A 20,791-nucleotide genomic window follows, 5' to 3' on the forward strand; every position below is an offset into this window, starting at 1 on the left:
GGTCTCGTCTTCAAACGAGAGGCGGTTATGGCTTCCAAATGGTGAAAATGGCTGCCATGCCTGGCAAGCGGGCCACCACGCGACCGCCACTAATCAGATTGGAGGTATAAAGAAATGAAGAGAGGGGAGGACAGTGGCCACACACTGATGAGCAGCAGGCAAGAAATAAAAGAAAAATGCCCATGACAAACACTTTCCCGGATACAGATTGAACATGTGGAGAATCTGTGGTTCCGGAGAGGAAAACCCTCAGAGGATCTACGGCTCTCCATCATGGACAGAAAATGTGCAACTCTGAAGCAAAAGGCATGGGGTAAAAACTCAGCATATTGGGAAGAAGGCATTTACAGCTAGCCTTCAATTAGCCCTCTGAGCGTCTTAACTGAGCCGAGTGCCAAGTTGATAATAAAGAACCACATAAAGCTGCCAGTAAACACACCCTGAGGAGTCGGCCCCTGCTGAGGTTTCTTTTGCAAGGCTTTAGTGGCAGGACACGCAGGGTGTGACAGAATAATTGGGAGAGAAGAGTGAGTGCATTAAGTCTTTTTTTTTTAAGATTGTGTAACAACCAGCATCGCAGAGGGAGTGAGAGAGAAGGTAAAAATGAACAAAGGCGTTCAACAAAAAGCTGAGTATAAAACACCTGTTTGACACACACAAACACACACACACACACACACACACACACACACACACACACACACACACACACACACTCTCAGAAGCACTGTGGAAACTCTGCTGCATCCTACACAGCGTCCCACTGCAGCACAACTCTGACCACAGCTGGAGGAGGTGTCAAAGTCTCAAAACATACACACACACACACACACACACACACACAGCGACATCACAATAAAAAGAATTATATCCCCCACCCTGCACACACAAACACCCAACCGAGCAAAAAACACATGTGGAAGTCTTTACCTTGCAGGCTGTAGTTCCTTCCCTCTGTCCCCACTGTGTAATTATTGTGCTTTTAAGCCCCTGCGGCAGCGAAAATGACTGAGCACGTTGCTGAAACTGAGGGGAAAGTGTCACACTCCCCGAGACGTACTTTACAATTCGAGCTCAGAGAAAATTCCTCTGAAGGAATTTCGATCAAAACACACAAAGAAATCCATTCAAGTGAGAGAACTGAGCAGCACATCACCCTTCGATTCCCTTCGAATCTCCCTCAAAAGTCCGATCTGACCGACAACTGCTGAGGATAGTGACACGATCCTTCCGCTTCAGAAAAGGAAGAGTCGCTGATCGAAGGGTAAAGAAGCGCGCGGGGGGAAATGTCAGCGGACTGAACTGACCTCAGAGTAGTTTACAGTTGCAACACGACAGCCCTCAGGCTGAGTCACACAGCGAGCTAAAGATGATTTACATACCACTCGTATAAATGTGTCAGACAACCTGGGTATGTAGATAACTTTGGCATCACCGCTTTGTAATCATGACAAGCTAATGCAACAGTACGTTTTGGGAGCTTTTATAGGAGCCATACGTACATGAAGCTGCTCGCTTTTCTGACAATCACCAACGATGTCCTGAAGTAGTTACTCCGTTATCATTTAACGATGTGCAAATTGGCTCACTGTATCTTTCCTGATAGGTAAAGCAACACTATTTTAATGTAGTTTTCTTCACACCTCAACAGATAAAATGATAACTGTGCGTTGATTTTTATGCTCAGTGCAGCTGGACCACAGAGTGTTATCATTCAACTAGATACAGTGACATATATGTTGACAAGGTCTTTTCCTGTTCAGGAAAAATCACAAGAGTGTAACATCTTTAAAGTCTTTAAACAATAAAAAGCCTGATTTAGTTCAAGGCTGGCAACAGAACTTCCTGAGCGTGTGGAAGCAAAGCGAAGCTCAGAGGAAAAGTGAAAAAAAAAAGAAATAGAGTATGGAAGCATCCACTCTCGTCCAGCTGCACACCTCCAGCCCCCCTCGCTTAACACGAAGGAGTCAAATGGAACGCACCATAATTATGCACCAGTAAGCGCAAGCGGTCGACAAGACTGTCCTTTGCTTTAGCTGCTTTTGAGAGTGGTCTTCATTGTTGTGATGGTAGGCTAATGTTAGCACACTTTAGTTAGCTCGAAGCTTCACGTTGCATGTAAATCCACACAGAATGACCGGGATCTGAAAAAAGGCTGACGTCAATGAGCCAGTGAGAATATGTCTTCTTTTCTGTAGTGCTTGACTCTCGCCCATGTCAAAAGATGTAAACAGTTCTCCCTCATGGCCACACACACAATCACGACTCACGAGAGATATTTCATGAGGATTAACTTGAAATCTTCTGTATTTATATGTAAAGTGTTGCACATTCTTCCTTTAAGAAATCCGATGATTAGAGTCTGCGTCAGTGCTGCGGCAGACGTTTAAACAGAGAATGACTGATTTCCATCTCTGTGAAGACACAAACTGTCCACTGATTTTTACCTCAAACAACCAATTCAAAAAATACAAACAATCCCTTTGTTAGTAAAGTGCTACTACATATTCGATGCTGAGGACACAATCTTGATTTCCCTTCAGGAAGGCAGAGACGATGTGCTTACTTTATAGAACTTTGCCCCGGTGTCGTTCTGGAACAGACTCAGACTCTTGCTGTCCAGCCTCCAGTAATGTCTTTTCCGCTGTTAAACAAGGAAACAAACAACAAGTTAGTCCAAATGGTAGAGCGTGCAGGATCTAATATATATATTTCTCCACACTTTAAAGTTTAGTTTCATGAGGAAAATACCTACTGGGCTGAATTCAACACATGTGAACAGCTTTGGAGAAGGACTTTTTCCCCTGCATACAGGCTAAGCACTGCTCATTTCTGACTGGGCTCCTCTGTTGGACTTTTTGGGGTTATCAGTCTTACCAGGTTGTCCCTGCTCGTATAATGAACCATCCAGCCCTCCTTCACCACAGTGGAGCTCCGCCTCTTGGTGTGTTTGATGGACTGGACCACCCGCATCAGAGGGATGTTGCTGCTAGTGGAAGGACTAAGCACAGCCAGAAGACAAACACATCGATTATGAAGACAATCTGTAACTCCTTTCGATCAAAATAATGTTATGAAACAGACTATAGCCAACTTGGGAGACCTCTTATATTTGCTTTCCCATCAACCTAGTTTTATTTATTTATTTATTTTTTGCACCCTGCACAGGCATTTGGCATTCGTAGAATTTGAAAGGGATTTTCAGCAGGGAACAGAATAACTGCTGGTAGTAGGGTAAACAGTGCCCCCTACACCTCAAAACACAACATCTGCAGCAGCACAGTACAAGCCATGAAACAAAAAAAAAAGCTGGAACTGGAACCAGAAATGACAAGTGGAAAGTGGATAACATGTTTTAAGCAAACATCATCACACCTGATAGTCTTGATGGGCTCTTCATCTTTCTCTCTGTCCAACAAAGGGGAGTCCATGTCGAACATCCTCTCATCGGGGGTCGAGGATTCTTCTGAATCGTCCAACCCTCGGCCCCCATCCATGTCGTTACTGTCCACCTCCATGGTATCCATGGTAGTGTCAGAGTCAGGGCCAGGGCTGGCTGGCTCTATAATTATGTGCATTTCATATATTTTAATTATCATTGTATTTATATCGCAAGTGATAGAGACTAAGCAAAGGGGTTTTGGATGGCAGAACCTACCTCCATTAAAGTCCACCTCGCCCAAACAGTCTCTAGGTACCTTTGACGCACACCGCTTATGACAGTTGAATCTGCAATCTAAAAGATGACATTTAAAAAGATGATGCAAACGTTTCAAAACAATAAAATGGTAAGGAATCAATTAAAGGGGAAATGTGTAACTTTCAAAAATACTGTGTTTTATATAGCGACACCGCATGGCTGTCAGGTGAACTACCTAATGGCCACATGATTTATATATAGCTACAAGTTTTTGACCCACTAATAAGCAAACGTTAGCTGATGTGGAAAAAGTAGATGTTCACTGTCTATCTGTGTTGCCTGTGTAAAAAAGAAATCGGGTCCAATTTCCCGCCAAAGCTCCAGGCAGTGTCATTTTATTTGCATTCTCAACCTCCTCCTCACTCCGCTCCGCTTACAGAAATCAGCAGAACAAACTTCGAACTCATCACACACAGCCAGAGGCCGCTTTCCACACACTTCTATCCGTTCTTGGAGCTCTCTCAGGCGGACAAACTCATCACACACTCCTGCTCTCAGGCAGCGCCTGCCGGCACTGTCGTTTGTAGGATGGAGAACGAGACACACGGACTCATTCACTCTCACGTGTGTATGACCACTAACCTCCTCTGGAAACATTATGCTGATTAACGTCCAGTGTTTCAGGGGCGATGTTGATGCTGTGCGAGCACAAGTGACGAGCGAGTGAGGGAGAGCGAGCGACAGGTTACTGGGGCAGGTCGCCTGACGGCCATGAGATATTTCTACAAACACAGTGTTTTTGAAAGTCACATGTAGCGCCTTTAAATATCCTGTAATAAACCCCCATCACTACCTTTACACTGCATGCCTTGGCGAAAGAGCCCCTTGAGCAGACGCTTGCAGTACTGGCAGATGGTTGGACGTGTGTAGGTGTGAATGGCGAAGGTGTGTGGCACCTTGACCCGGCCCAGCACCATCTTCTCCATCCAGATAGGCCGACCGCTCCAGGACAGGATCCTCTTCCCGGCCTCCTGGTGAGACCTCTGCTGCAGAGGGTGGTAAAACAAAAAGAGAGGTAGAGGGGAAATTAGAAAGAATGAAACCCAACAAAAAAAACACGCAGGCGTGAACCGACAAAAAGTGGAAAGACGGCTTCAAAGGACGTAATTCAAAAGAGTGAATAATGACACAGCAATAGACAGAGAGAACGGAGGTAATAAGAAATGTCTCGAACAGAGTTAGAATAACTTCGTGTAGCTAATAAAATCTAAGTGGTCAAAAAACGTTGATTGGCTCTGTCACATTTGACCACATCAGAGCATTAAGCTCTGGTTTACTTTGAATAACTCAGGAAGCTCCTGAAAGGAATAAGAAGGAAGACATTTCTGCATTTTTTCTCTAAAAAAACGTGACGAGTAGCCACATAAACTTGGCCCTTCAATGTCATTAGCATAATTTCATTTTCCTGATGACCTTTGGAGGGGACACGGACAAGAGAGGAATATTCCAGCTTATGCAAAAAGTGTTTCATAAGAGTCGCCGAGGGTCTCTCCATGGAGTAATGTGCCGCTCAATTCAATTTTCTGCATCAGTGCTATTCGACAACAGGGCCCAGGAGATTCCGCCGTGGAAGAGAGCCAAATATGATAAGTTTGGACACGTTTAGCTGTTGTAGACAAAGCCCGTGAGCAGCATATAATTGACTGCCTCACATTCTTGGCAAATCCATCTGGCTTCAAGTCGGAATTCTGACGACGTCTCAAACTCCAGCAAGCCCACTTTATCCATGAGAATAAGAAAAGTCGTAACATCCCCCCCCCCCCGTCATTCAGAGGATAAGCTGATACTAATGCCTCTCCAGCTTTTGACTGGTTGCCTTGTATGCCTGGGGTTTTCTACATGTCTGTGCGGGGTTAATACGCTCAAGCCTCGACCAATCAGAACTCACCTCATCCAGGAGCACCACAGCATTTTCTGCAGGTGCCGGTCGAGGGACAGAGAGGGATGGTCCCGGGAGGGAGACATTGGAAAGTCGCCGCTTCTTCACACCGGTACAGTTATTTGGGATCTTAAAGGCACAGCGCTTGTGGTAGTTTAACCCGCATCCTGAAAGCATAAAAATCACAATCAACAGTTGGAGGCATTCGAAATAAGATAAGACACAGCTATGAATGTTGCATTAATATATAATCAAACACTTGAGATGAATTCAAAGTATATAATAGAGGAATTAACTTGTAGATTATAATTCAAAACTGACCCAACAAAGACAGAAAAAGGCAAGCTGATAGGCCACGATTACTCCATTGCAATCTGATTGTCAAGCCTTGAACTCGCCTTTAATCTCCCACTGGGATTGTGTACGAGACAGCAGGCAAAGAGCTGGCGTTTGTCCCTTAGCTATTCAATAAGTAGGTGGTAATGACACACAGGGTTCTGTACTACAAGGCGTGTGTATGTGTGCAACAGACCTTCACATTTGAGCCCTTGTCGGACGAGACCCCACAGCATCTCCCCACAGTAGTCGCAGAAGGTGGGGGCCTTGTACGAGTGGACATAAAGGGCATGGGGTCGGATCTGGAAGTCTTCAACAGTGGCTTGAGCTAAAAGAAGTCACAGAGGTGAAAACTTAAACTCACTTAAAAATCAACATAAACGAGGAAAACAAAAAGGATTCGAGATGGAAAGATGATGAACAAAGATGCCAAAAAAGGCAAAAACAAAAGAAGCCGCCATTCTACACGTTTTTGGCAACTATTTCATTAGTGTGTACGTGATTGAGAAACAAATCTGTGTTTCTATCTGCGGGGCAAAGAAATACATGTGTGACTTTATACAGTAGAGGGCGCCAAATCTGCAGAAACGACCTCTATATTCAGGGCACACCCAAAAAGTCCAGAGAAATCCAGAATGATGCTGTCATATCACTTCAGTGCATCAATATCACAAACATAACTTCAAAGAGGATTCAGTGGAGGATGATGCCTTTTTTCAAATTCTCTCTTCTGGTTTCCAACATGGTTGTGTTGTTTTGAATCAAACGGACACAGTGAGCTCATTGTTGGAAGCCAGAGTTGGTAAATCATGGCTGTGAGTCACCAGAAGACGTGAAGATGAGTAAGATCGGGTATGACCGCCAAAACACGGAGGCTCCTCGCCTCTGATTTTCATTGGAAGTGTGTCCCTGTGTGTGTGTGTGCAAATCATTCACACAGCCACCGTCACCAACCAGAGGAAATGGTTAATGTTTACAGCCGGTGATGGTAATGTCATAGTGTGTGTGTGTGTGCTACTGCGTTTTCCATGAAGTGATCCAATCGAACACATTTTTCTTTTGGACTGCTGAGGACATTCTCAGCTGTTGAGGCCGTGATGAGATACAGAAACATCAATACACAACAAAAAGCACATTCCCTCTCTTCACATGCTCCTGATGAAGAAAACTAAAAACATCCTTAAAGCCTGAGAACATCAGATCTTTTCATTAAGATTTCACAGGAACAGCAACATTCAATAAAAAAAAAAAAAAAGCCTGTCTGAACCTATTTGATCTTTAAGTCCTGGAAGCAAAAACAAATCTATTGTCCTCATGATTTATTCTCTTAACACCTCTGTAAAATCCTCTCAGCTATTCATATTAATTTAGACCACAATCAGGCAACATTTTAACTTCCTTTTAGCGGATTAGGTAGCTTCGTTGATCAGTGTTTGGGTTTGAGAATAAAAAACTCCAGCAGGTCACATGTCACAGAGTGAACATAGCTCCCTGGCAGCAAACACAGAAAAAAAAGCAGCATTCCCAATCTTTTTCACACACGTCTGCATAACAACTGGCTTCTTAGCACGTCGTGAGAAGTTATGTTCGGCTTGTCGTGCTAATAACCTTCAAACATGAGCTGGAAGGGAGGTTTTTCCAGCAGCACTTCACACGAGCGAAGGGGGCTTGAATAAATGCAGTATCTGTTTCAAAGGTGGCCGAGTTTCCATTTGAAGGCTGCAAGTTTCCATCTGACTCAAGCGTATTTATGACAAACAGAAGGTGAAATATCAATATTCCCCGAGCTTGTGACAGCAGGGTGGGAATTTCAGGGAGTGAAAAACAGAACAAAGGGACAACTAAGTCAGGTCAAACATCAAACCTCCTGGGCCGAAGTGGCCCGCGCTGTGTTCACTGTGTCCAGGGCCGCCCTTGCACATCAGAGCGTGTTTACACTCCACGGGCCTACTACAATCACTTACTGCAGGAAAAACAAGCGGACTTCTTTGAGACGGCAGCCAAGAAAAAGCCACTTCTGCCTCCTTCTCGCAGCAAGACAGAAAATCCAGATCTTCTCTCTCCCACAGCCACAGAATCCAACAAACAGGTTGGTTAAGGAAAAAAAAAAAAAAAAAAAACGGAGGGGAAGATGATAGGAGACAAATTGCTGGGCGGAATAGCTTCATATTTTTTTCCCGCACCAAATGAAAGGCTTGGGAAGGTTGATCTTTCAGCTCGTGTTTCTCAAACAGTCATCAAGAGTCTGACATGCAAAGCCCACCTCAAGGAGAAAGCCAAGTTTATTGCGTGCAAGATGAAGAAAAAAGGGGCAGCATGTGCTACATACTGTATGTAGCTAATCGGAGATCCTCCTCTCCTTCTTTCAGGAGAGTATATCTCAGGCAGTAAACTGTCAGGCTCCACTGCTGAGGCTTACACCTGCAGATGGATTTGTTGAGGTAGGAGGGATTAGAAAAAAGAGAAAGCGAGGAGGGAAAGAGAGCAACAGAGGCAGACACAAAAGAGAGCACAAGACAAACACAGACAGTGAGGAACAAAAAGAAGGAAGTTCTCCAGTCTTTAGTCTACATTCCTCAGCCTTGCTGCCTGAAGTATCCTCAGATCCTGAACCTATACAATCATCCCCCGTATAAATCCCTGCAAACAATGCTCCCAGCCCAGGAGAGAAGGGGGAGATATTCAGCACAGGTGGTGTCAGGTGCTTCCCGCTGGAGATGGAGCAGATGGAGCAGGAGAACGGATTACAGCAGAACAGATACTCTCTAAGCCGTGTGTAGGTCTCAGCGCTGCACAGGAAGCTGATTCATTCATGGCAGGAAGTGGCAAAGAAAGGCCAAACACCTGTGTAGCTGATAAAGACAAAAAAAAAGGTGCAGATCTTCTGGAAACTTTGAGGGTAGAAGAAAAAAAAAACAGAAAGAAGGAGAGCTTGTATGTTGGGTAATTAACATGCACTCGTTCAACCGTCTGCTTAAAGTTGCTCAATAACATTTCATCTGAGCTGCTATATTTAAGTGAGTACACAGACACAAGACATTACAGGCTGTGTTTACTGGAATGGGTGTCAAGTATGACAAGGCACAAAAACCCTGAACACATGAAGTTTATTAGTTGAAGACTTCTTTTTTATTGTTTGGGCTTTAAAACACTTGGTTTATAGTGCAGGGTGGAATTTATGACCTTTCTTTGTCCTGTTTTGAAAGTCGAGGAAAGCCATAACTTTCATCTCCTTCTTTGCACAACTTTTTTCTTTTTTTACAACTTTTGCTGACTGTTCAATTACTGAGCTTTTCAGATTGATTTAAGAAAAAAAAAAAAAAACCTGCCAAAAAGACTGCAAGACTTCTACTGGACTTCTGTCGCACATAAACAAACACAAACTTCTCATAGAAGTTATTCAGCTACATACACTAAGAACATATTCCCCCCAGACTCCCCTCTGACAACAAACCTCCATGAAGAGCAAAAAGCTACCTGATGTACATTTTAAAATATCCAAGAAGGTGATCCATTCTGCACCTTTGTTCCTTCACGTTCTGAGCCAATAAGGTCGTATTCCTTCACAAAGATTAAGTGAAGCAACAATTCATATAAGTAAGTACAACTTCGTGTTTTGATGTATCTGAGAACAACATATTCAAGGTAAGACGAACCTCAGCGTGCAGCTAACTTACCAGAGAGCACCACCTCAATGAGATCTCCTTCATGGATGTCTTCCGCCGACGTGAGCCTCTGCAGGATGTTCTCGTCATTCAAGTCGTGGCGGAACAGCAGGATTTTGTCGTACATGCCGAAAAAGCCGCACTCTGGGAACTGGAGAAAGAGGTAGACACAAAGTGAAGATGTAAGCTATTGGCTCAGTTCCAAGCTCAATCACTAAGGATAAAGAGTTATCTGAAAGCAAAATGTCAGACGTTAAAGGATTCGAGCATCGTGGTGGGTCCACATCTGATAACAACTACAGTACAAGGACAAAGAAAAACAAAGAGGTGCAGATAAAGCTCATCACTTTGACTTAGTTTCACAGTCACTTCTATAATCGATCTCTCAGGAATACATACGAGCACACTCACTTCTGTCATTTCCAAAGGCTTACATCTCCCTGAGTATGGGTAATAATATACAACCAAGGACTCGAGATCAGAGCTCTACATAGAGGAAACACCCATAAAGCAGCGTTCTCAACTGGTCTAACTTCAGGACACACAGCTCAATGTAATGACAAGAATTTCTGTGCATTTCAACTGTTCATCATTATTAATTGTAAAGGGTTCAGTTTGGAGCGAGGATGGAAGAAAATGTCATGTCTTTGTCAACATCATAAACAACAACAGCAGAAGAGTTTTGTTTGAAAGCAGTCGACAGGTTTGTCTTTATTAGCAGGGTAAATTGTTTCTGAATGTACTTCAGATTCAATGGTTTTATGATTATTATAGAATGCATACAGGTGCCGGAAGAAATGTTCTGACTGCAGAAAAAAAAAGTGGACAACCCCATACTAAGAGGGCAACGTCACCATCAATTTCATTTTCAAATAAACAAATGTACTTTATATCGTTTAGTGAGTCATTTTCTGATTTCACAAAGACTTTTATTGTACATTAGTCATGGAGATGAGAAAAGGAGTTGTCTTGGTTGGGAACAAACAGACAAGAGTGGCCGCTATGAAGTCCTTCTGCTCAGTTGACTGACATCCCACAGCCTGCGATGTGACGATGATGCATGCAATGACACATCTCATATGTAATGGTAAAACCATAAATCCAGTTTTCATAATCTACGGTACAACCGCATGTGCAAACATCGAGGGCAGTGGTTCCCAAAGGGAGGGGTCGGGACCTTTGGGGGGGGGGGGGGGGGTGTGAGACACCCAGAGGGGGGGGGGGGGTCTCCAGGTGCTTTTTAAAAAATGAATTCAGATAATAATGTTCTACCCATACATTTTTAAATATGTACAAAAGATTGTGTTTCTAGCCTTTCTTACAATCCAAAAATAATTTTCATGGTTGTTTTTTTTGCGTTGCCACTGATTGTATGCTGCAGGCCTATGAGTGCGTGTGCATGGCTGACCAGATAGATACCTGTGACATATTAGGGGGGAATACAGACGTGTCTCAAGAGAAAGATGAAGTCATCTTTAAACCACCAGAGAGTCCCATCACAGCCAAGAACATGAACTCAGCTGACACAGCTGATAAAGTTTGGGGGTCAAGCTAAACCTGCACAGACCAGGTCCGACTCGGAGCTTAGTACGCTGACATAAAGTCACGTGATCAAGGAGGGGGGGTGGGGCTGTGAGGAGGGGGGTAGAGGGAGACCGAAAAGGAGGAGGGAGGAGGTAAACATCCTGAGAGGAGCAGAGGAGAGTCAGCTCACAGGAAGTGCAGCGCCAGTTAATACTGAGTCACTTCCTGTTCCGACGGCAACCTATACAGCCTCTTAAAGAGTGACAATCTTCACGCAGTCAATGCAAAGGCAAATATGAACATAGAAAATGGAAATCCAACATGTTTTAGGCTCTCTCTCTCTGTGACTCTGCTAAAGAGAATACAGTGCATCACTTTGTCAAACTGACAGAGCTAAAGGAGCTGATTACCAGTGGAGGGAGTCTCATGTTATCCTTCATGGTTTGTATCAAAGGGAGATTTAGGACACCGAAGTTTTACGCTCAGGATTGGGATCAGTCTCAGTGCCAAGCAGGCTGGTACTGGAGGATCCACCAGCTGTTTCCCTCTGAACCAGGGTCACACACAATGGGTCACATAGAACAATGTTGCGACGGCCCAGGAGCACCAGAGTTGGCAAATCGTCTGGGCACGGGGACACACAAGACACCTGGAGCTTTTCCCCTGCCAAGAACCACAGATCCAGAGACGGCAAGACAGATTGATGGCTCAGGAAAACATGGGTGTATCGGATGACTCGTGTCGCCAAAAGCCAGAAGAATGATTCCGCGAGAAGGCAAAAATGTAATTCTGCACAGAAACTGATTGCTACCGAGGGCTGCTCCAGCAGCTTGAGGCAGCAATGCGGTCGGAGAAAGATAATCCAACAAAGGATTGTCCCCGTGTCCCCCCTGTCTGATCTGCCAGCGGAAGAGAAGAATTTTCCCAACAGGGATCAGAAAACGACATCGTTACACAAAACATCACCTTTTGTAGAGATCACAATGCTTCCCTTTAGGAAGACTCACTAAGAACAGGAAAGGTGAAGCACTTTTAGGTGCATTCAAACAAAGCATCAGAGTGCACTGAGAGTATCAGAATACTTAAATTACTCAAAAAGCCCTTTTCTGTTGAGTTCAAATGCATTGGCTGCCTCTTCTATAGTACAGATAGAAAGTAACCCTAGTACACTACACACACTGACAGTCTAGATAAAGTCTCTTTGCTTGCAGGTGCTTCACTTTATCACTATCAATTACAATAACTGCATGCATGTATAAATGTGTGCATGCATTTGTCTAACATGGAAATAGCTTCACAAAGATCTGATATCCGACCACAAAGAAATCTTCCATTGTGTCATACATGAGTTAATAATACCAGGCAATAGACTAGAGATAAGAATTGCAGATACCTGGCCCAAGATAACTAAATATGAAAATATCATGATGCAGCCATTCTGAGACTCGTGTAAAGACACATCAAGAGGTTTAATTACCTGAGGAATATCAAATTCAGCTAAAAAGGTGATGATTTAATGTGCTTGCTGTCTCTTCTCATCTTGACTCCACCCTTTACTTCTTTGAACATCGTGTACTTTTTTACTGCTTCTTGCTGCACCCTTCTTCTTCTTTTATCATGTTATTAACTTCTCCACATTACTTTGTCTGTGTTACCTGCATTCCTTTCATGAGTCAGTCAAACTGGCAGGGAAATATGTATATAACCCTGTATTTCTAATTCTTACAAAATCCATATTTGGAACTTAAAATACAATAATCACGTGACACAACGGATGCAGTGCCATATCCCTATTTTGTCCCTCCACTGGATATAATCCTCATGAAAAATTCAGGAATAGAGTTGTGTTTCTCTGTAAGGTTAATATGAGACAAAAAAGTGTTACATAAGATGCAATCATTGTGTCACATAAGAGTCAACCATCAACCAGCACCTGTTTGAAGAGCTTTTTTTCAGCTGCATTAAAACGACAGAAAAACACGTTTCGTAAGGCACGTGCCAGTTTAATGGAACATTTCCAACTTGCCCCCGCCCCTCTAACACAACTACATCCTCAACTCCCGTCACCCTTTCAGGTGATTAATGTGACATGGATCAAACCAACACCACCACAGGCAGCGGGGGGCATCCTTCCTGAGCTGGGTGCAGTGTCACAGTGGGGTTTTCCTCCATTTGCCTGCTTTGGAACTCTCCCGCACATACACATGAAAATGATATGTTGGAAGTCCAAATTGAGCCAGCTGGAGTCACCTCCTCTTGGCACCCTGCTCAAACTTTTCCACTGTACAGACTGAGCAGTCCATTCCTGAGCCGCGGCAGCATCTGCACGCCGGCACGCAAAGGCTGTAAGGGCAGAGGACACTCTACTTTTTTCTTCTTTTTTTTCTCCTTGCCTCATTAAAGCAGGAGGAAGCCAAGATACAATAACAATAGATTGGCAGGTTGAGGGCACATTTTAAAAGTCTGTTGTTCAGATCACAGATTAAGTGATAATTGATGGCGAACCTGTGAGACCATTGCAGGCTTAAAGCAGAAATCTGCACACACACACACACACACACACATATGCAAGACAGGATAAACCTCCCCTGCGCTCCTGTACACTTAATGCACCCTCACACACCACATCCCACACATGCTACTGCATACACCTCGGAAGCCCGTAGTGACTTAGCATGTCTTTTGTCAACTTCAAACGCAGATCCATTCAGCCGAGCAGCCCCGACCACACACGCACACCAAAGACCCCAGTGCAGAGGAGCTGTGTGTGAGGTCCACAAGTCAGACTGCAAAGACGAGTGGAAAGGGGGCTTTGCAGTAGTAAGCTTTTGTTAAACTAACTAATCCGCCATTGATATGCTAAATCCTATTATAAGGACAGAAAGTTGGAGGAAAGAGAGGAGAGGAAAAAAGAGGGAGACGAAAGGGGTAGAAGGCCAACGTGCGGGGCCGACCAGAAATATCATCCCATTTCTTTGGCGAAACAAATGAGCTCAAGGCGGCTCTGAGAAAAGATCTGGTTTAAATGACAGAGTTTGGCATTGATCAACACTGATGATTTGTCCTGCACTATCAGTTGAATTAAAAAACTCAAAATGTTATATTAGGGGTTATTATTCATAAGTCAAAACTTATGCATGTTCTTCTGATAACGACTGTGACATTCAAACTGAAAACAAAGCAGCGGCTTGTGCTCTGTGTGTTCTGCTGAATTTCTTCAACATCCCTGGAAAATAACCCAAAATCAATGTGTTTGGGCCCTCGGTCACGGAGGGAAATAACGTTTTTAGTCGAAAGAGAACAGTGTTCACATGATGACGGAGGTTTTTTTTTTTTTTTACAGTCTATGGGTTAGACGTTTGAGTTTTTGTGTGTGTGACATGTGGCAGAGGTGGGTGGTAAAAGGGAAGCAGTGTTGAGATGGGTGCACAGGCTCTGGCAGATGGCTGTGTGATTACAGTAAGGAAAAGTATGCTGCTTGACCTCATGCTGCCTCACACCTTTATTGGTCTGGCAGCAGGCCAGACAGATGTGTGGGGGCGTGTGTGTGTGTGCGTGTGTGTGTGTGTGTGTGTGTGTGTGTGTGTGTGTGTGTGTGCGCGTTACATGAATGTGAAGCGTAATCCACAAAGTTACATTTACAAACAGTCAACTGCAAAAATGGCTCATTGAAAAGTCATGATAGCTTATAGGCTAGTAACATTGCTGTTACATGCCTCCCTTTTAATGAATCATTCCCCAAAAAAAATACAAAAACATCAAGTTTAATTGAAGCATTGCATAAAGGGGAATAAGCTATAATGAGTACTACTATGATTCCTTAAAAATATGCAATCAAAGCATTTGCAGATTATTTTTCTCTAATTTATTTCATAGATTTGGCTGATTGGTTCAACTCTCCATAAAAACTTTTTTTTTCTTTTTCAAATTCCAAATTCCCTTTTATTTTTTTCACAGCCAGCCTTTCATCCGCACTCACATAGTGTTTTTGGATTTGAACAATGGGTCTTTTCACAAACACTCCTCAAAGTGGATGCTTTTGAAAACGCCCGTTTTGTAATTCTGTATGATAGTCATGTGATCTCTGGCTACACACTGTCATGTGATTTGTTGTTTTTTTTTGTTTTTTATCATGCTGGCCTATGGATTCTGCAGTTTCCCTCTTTGAACAACAAATCTGACATGGCTCTTATTGTGTGAATATGGAATTCATTCTCAGAAGCTAAAGCTGCTGCTGGGCGTTTTGGGAGGAGCAGAAAGAGGACGAGTCAGTAGAAAGAAAAGGGGAACCGGACGGTGACAAATAACAACAACAAGAGGTTCTATTGGCAAAGAATTCAACATCAGAATCATGGATACTGGAAGCTGTGTGTCTATACATCATACAGCTTTAGTGGGTATAAGATATGCATTGTGTAGTCAGGTTTTGACCTCACAACCTTTGCCACTAACAACATGTTTTGATCATTGGGAGCCACCCAGAGAAACGGAAAACACAGATGTGGCCTCATAACAAGACTTCTGCAACCACAAGGGTTGTAATAATAGCTGTCTCTGCATGAAAACTTCTAACTCATTTCACGTATTAAGATATCAAGACAAAACACGTCTGCTTGATTTGGCACGCTTGCTGAATAAGTTGAAAGGCAGTCTCCAGAATAACCCTTCACACAGCGCTATTTTAGAAGAGCGCAGTTGCAACATCGCTAGGACTTCGTGCTCATACATGAAATGTTGCAAACAAACAATTTTGGTGTCCCATTTTTTTTTATAATGGAACTAGATAGATAGATAGATAGATAGATAGATAGATAGATAGATAGATAGATAGATAGACAGACAGACAGACAGACAGACAGACAGACAGACAGACAGACAGACAGACAGACAGACAGATAGACAGATAGACAGATAGATAGATAGTCCTTTATTGATCCCGAGGGAAATTCAGGAACTTTACATACAAACACACTCAAGCTGGCAAACAAACACACACACACACACACACACACTCTGCTGTTTCTGATGTTTCACACCTGTTACACCTCTGAAACTACTTGTGATGGTAACAGTGTATTACACATAAGTGTATTACACACAATAAGGTAATTATCACACCTTCAACTGGCTACATGTTTAGAGGTGGACGATGGCGTATTGGTAGAGAAATGTGAACGTTGGAGAACTGTGCAGATTCTGTAGCACATGTTCATGACTCCATATACACAGATTAAAATGTGGTCCCTGGAACACTGCTTTAAAATACTATCCTAAAAACGATAGTAACGAAGTTATGGTGGGGTGCCCGGAACTGTGAAACCAGAGCTTTTTAGCTCTAAACAGTGTTCCAGGGACCCATTTTTTTAATTTAATAACGTTTGTGTAACTAGTTTAGAAAATATAACAAAGAAATGTTTCACTTTTTCAACTTTCAAATCTCACTACCAAAACTACATAATGCAGCTTTAAAGCTAATGAAGCTTATCTATTATGTGTTCTAAATGATCAAATTGTTAAACCTATAATAATAATAATAATTTATACTTTATTAATCCCACGAGGGGAAATTCAGTTTACACTCTGTCTAACACACACAGGCCGAGATACACACTCATGCACAAACAGGGTTCTAGTGACATGCATTAATGGAGAGGTCTCAGAGTGAGGGGGCTGCCCACAGCGAGCGCTCCAGAGCAGTTTTTGGGGTTCGGTGCCTTGCTCAGGGGCACCTCGGCAGTGCTCAGGAAATGGACTGGCACCTCTCCAGCTACCAGACCAGTTTCCGGACTTGGTCCGTGCCGGGACTTGAACCGGCGACCCTCCGGTTCCCAACCCAAGTCCCTACAGACTGAGCTACTGCCGCCCCATACTGTGACATACTGGGGCAACTATCCGGACTCATAGTCCAAAAACTGAATGAATTCATGCCACAATTTAGTGGAAGAAAAACAGTAAAAACATATATTACTGTCATTATACATATCAACCAAATGTTGTTTTTTTTCACCAATTTATAAACAGTCAATTAAGTGAAAGGCCAGGATTTAAACTTTTATTTGATACTATCACCCTTACAAAAACACTGTAAATGCTCCAAAATATTATTATTATTTGAGATTTTTGTTTAGAATCAGACATTGAACCTAGAAAATTAAACTGCATGGAGAGACAACATGAGGTAAGTTTTCATCATGATGCCAATGCGAAGAAAGGGCAAACCCTCTGCAGGGAATCCTTATGAAAGGTATGCTCCACATGAAACATCGAACCGCAGTCAGGAGGTAGACGGCCATTGTTGGTTTAGCTTGAGGTGGCAAGATTAAGACTGTCACAAGATCAGAAGGATAAACGTTTCTTTGTCTTACCAAATAAATAAGTCCATTGAATGATAAACCTGCAATTACATAAAAGTGCCAGAACTGGGACCACACGTCCCCCGAGACTCTTCCCACAGGGACTCAAGGCAGCTTCGGATTTTGTTGTGTTTTATGGTTTATATATGATGACAGTCCTGATAAAAACACTTTAATGGAGCAAAATAAAAAGAGGTTTGAATCAAATGGCATCAATATTCCAACTTGGAAAATAACTCTGAAAAGAGCTTGGTGATTTCTGACGTATATATACAGTTAATTTAAAGGGGACACATTTTACCCTTCCACCTTTTCAAACAGTCCTCTGTGCTCTAAATGAAACATCTGTGCTGTGCTTTGGTCCAAATATAACATGAATCAAGCACCAGAGGAGGTTTGTGACCCTGTAGAAACCAGCTCTCTCTCTGAACGCTCCGTTTTGGTGTGTGTGTCTCTTTAAATGCAATGAACCCCTGAGTTTTCCCTCCTCCCACTCCTATGTAGAGTCAATAAAAATGGCGAACCTGCACTAATGTTTTGCTATAGGCTGGATGTGGAATTCATAGGTGGAGATACCAGGGGAGGGGAGGGGATATCTTACCAGAATCCAACTTGTGATGTCACAAACTGAGAAAATTTGAAACGGAGCATTTCTCTGTGTGGTAAGACAGTGCAGACAACTAACAAAGGACTGGATGGATTTATTTCAAATTTTGTAGGTCGATAGACACTCAGGTTACCCAAATAAATGTTCAAAAACACTGTTCAAAAGTGGATTTTTCTTAAAATGTCCCCTTTAAGCGACAACATGTGCAAAATCGACACACTCCAGTGAAGACATGAAACTATGGCTTCTAACGAGCCATCTGGAAAGTTTTACAAATAGGAAAGTTGTTTTTAATGTGAAGACAATGGTGAAACCATAGTTTGACTATGAGGTGTATTTTCATGGCCACAACAGAGAAAGTATACTTCAATTAATTGTCAAATGAATGCACTGGAAAATCCAATTATGTTCTCATGTGAACATTTGGGGGGAAAATGTGTAATTACTTGGTTGAAGTCACATCAAACAAGCTGTGGAAAACTTTGTTCAAGTCAACAGTGGAATTGTATTTGTTTTCATTTGCTATTACAGTAATATCAAGGTTTCCAACAGCATGGCAAGGAAAACCCAAGTGCAACCAGTGTTTCACTAACTGAGGGCTTCAGCCTCATCGAAAGTGATTTTCCAATGTTCAGTTCAACATGAAGTGTTTCTGCTTCTCCATTTACAGTTTCCATATACGGTAATATGGGTGCTTTGTTTTTCAAAAATGTACTTGTCCTCACTGAGCTGTATGTGTGAAGGACATTCAACTTAAACATAATGTGATACATTTCTCAGCAATAGTATCCAATTCAAGTTTTTGAATAACATTATTTATTGTTCTGCTTAAGAGAGGAAATTTTCCAAGTGTAATAAACTGACTGGAATCAGCAAAAAGCAGAGACCATAAGAATGTATAAAACAAAAACCAGATTCATTGTATCTGCATGGATGTCCATTAGGGATACGTTATAGATGGAAGCAGAGCCAGCCTTCCAATTATTGTCTTTTTGTGTCTTTGTCATATTAAGCACAAAATGACATTGTTTAATTAGGAACATTTACAAGAGACAGTTTTAGCTGGGCAACAAACATTAAAGGAATAGTGTGACTTTTAAAAGGATATGCACATTTGCTCACTTACCAAGAGTTTAGTAAGACTTTTGATACCTGACTAGTCAATATATCTAGAGCAAATAGACTGTTAGCATAGCAAAAGGAACCTTGTTAACTAAATTCTGTTCAGTCATTTCTGTTTACAGGTGTTGGCTATCACTGCATTAGTAACAAATGTGGAGTACGTCTTTATTGGGTCCAGGGGTAGCAGCATTAGGTCTTGATAACCTTATTGGAAGAGTGTTTGAAAATGAAAACTTTACCGACTTAAGGCTGAAGAAGCTCCAGAACACATTAGCCATTTCTTGCATAAAGTATGGACTATTTTAAGAATAAGTGGAAAAGAAAAGCAAACTCCTTGGTTCTTATGCTTTAGTTTTCACAATTTGTAACTGCCTATTTGGAGTCAGACAATGGAGTGTGAACTGGTGTGCAATGATTAGCAAGTGGAAAACGCTAGCCTCCAAAGCTAACAAAAATATCCACTTAATCCAGAAGCTCACCATTTAGACCTGAATCTTAGTTTCTTTGATTTGCAATCAAAAGGGTAAGTATGCGTACAAAAAAAATAGCTGTTTTAATACGAGTCAAATGCGAGAGTGTTTCTTGGCTGGAGGCAGTCTACTGTATGCTGGTTGTCTGGCAACTTCATGGTAACGCCCAGATTCCAGGAAGTCACTGTGCCTTGCCAAGAGAACAATTACTAATGTGGTAACATAATGAATAACTACGTTTCCCAACGTTTTGGGAGATTCTCATATTAGTTTATCAGTGTAGCGCTCAATGTCATAAACAACTGTAGTTCAGTGTTGTTGTCGATGACAGCTTGTGATGCAAGCTGTCATCGACAACAACACTGAACTACAAATGACTTTGCAGGTATTCTATCAGAGTGTGATCCTAAATTGTAAATGGCACTTTTTACACCACAGGTCACACCTACCCATTGACAAACCTCCATACTCAATCAATCAATCTTTATTTTCATAGCATCAATTCATAACAGGTGTCATCTCGAGACGCTTTACAAAAAGCAGGTAAAGGACCTTACTTTTTGTCTGTTAACATTAACAAAAGAGCAGGTAACAAGACCATGCTCATCGTTATGTTTACAAAAAGCAGGTAAAGGACCTTACTTATTTCTTTATTACAAGAGCCCAGTTTAAATCTGACCCGGGCTCATGACGGAACAGCCATCTGCTAATACTGAGGCAGAGGTTTCTATATGTAAATACACTGCCGCCGAAGCAGAGAGAACAACTTGGGGTTAAGAGTCTTACCAAAGGACACATAGACCATGAGGCTGCAGGAGCTGGGGTTCGAACCTGACCCCTCCAGTAGAGAGGCAACTGACGAAGTGAGCCACAGCTGCATAATGTGCTTCCCTCCTGCTTTGCAGCCAGTGCATGCAAAAGAATTACTGAGATGCTTAATTTCAATGATATATAACATAGAACTATTTGCACCTCTGTTTGCAGAACTGGGCCAAGGAAAACACTAAAGCTGGAGGCAGAAGGCGACGGGTGTCTCTGTGTAACTGACAGACAAAGCACTGCCTCCATATGGTTTATATTCAAGCAGGCATCTTTGTACGCGAGCAGGATCAAACAAACTCATCCCATCTCTCTC

The 20,791-nt window shown here is 42.5% G+C and overlaps 1 protein-coding gene across 3 annotated transcripts in view; it reads right to left on the reverse strand.

The window, feature by feature from the left end:
• The window catches only part of prkd3 (protein kinase D3), a 42,007-nt gene that overhangs the window by 8,979 nt on the left and 12,237 nt on the right, over window positions 1-20,791 (reverse strand). For 2 of the 3 annotated variants that reach the window (XM_079369046.1, XM_079369044.1), the window contains exons 3-10: window positions 9,593-9,731; window positions 6,112-6,243; window positions 5,589-5,746; window positions 4,494-4,686; window positions 3,659-3,736; window positions 3,376-3,562; window positions 2,878-3,001; window positions 2,567-2,644 (exon numbers count right to left, since the gene is read on the reverse strand). In XM_079369046.1, the coding sequence (XP_079225172.1) occupies window positions 2,567-2,644; window positions 2,878-3,001; window positions 3,376-3,562; window positions 3,659-3,736; window positions 4,494-4,686; window positions 5,589-5,746; window positions 6,112-6,243; window positions 9,593-9,731 (1,089 nt within the window). The remainder of the gene's footprint in view (window positions 1-2,566; window positions 2,645-2,877; window positions 3,002-3,375; window positions 3,563-3,658; window positions 3,737-4,493; window positions 4,687-5,588; window positions 5,747-6,111; window positions 6,244-9,592; window positions 9,732-20,791) is intronic. The other variant, XM_079369045.1, reaches the window with a different exon arrangement.

The sequence above is a fragment of the Symphodus melops genome, assembly GCF_947650265.1.
Source record: "Symphodus melops genome assembly, chromosome: 19".
Taxonomy (NCBI): domain Eukaryota; kingdom Metazoa; phylum Chordata; class Actinopteri; order Labriformes; family Labridae; genus Symphodus; species Symphodus melops.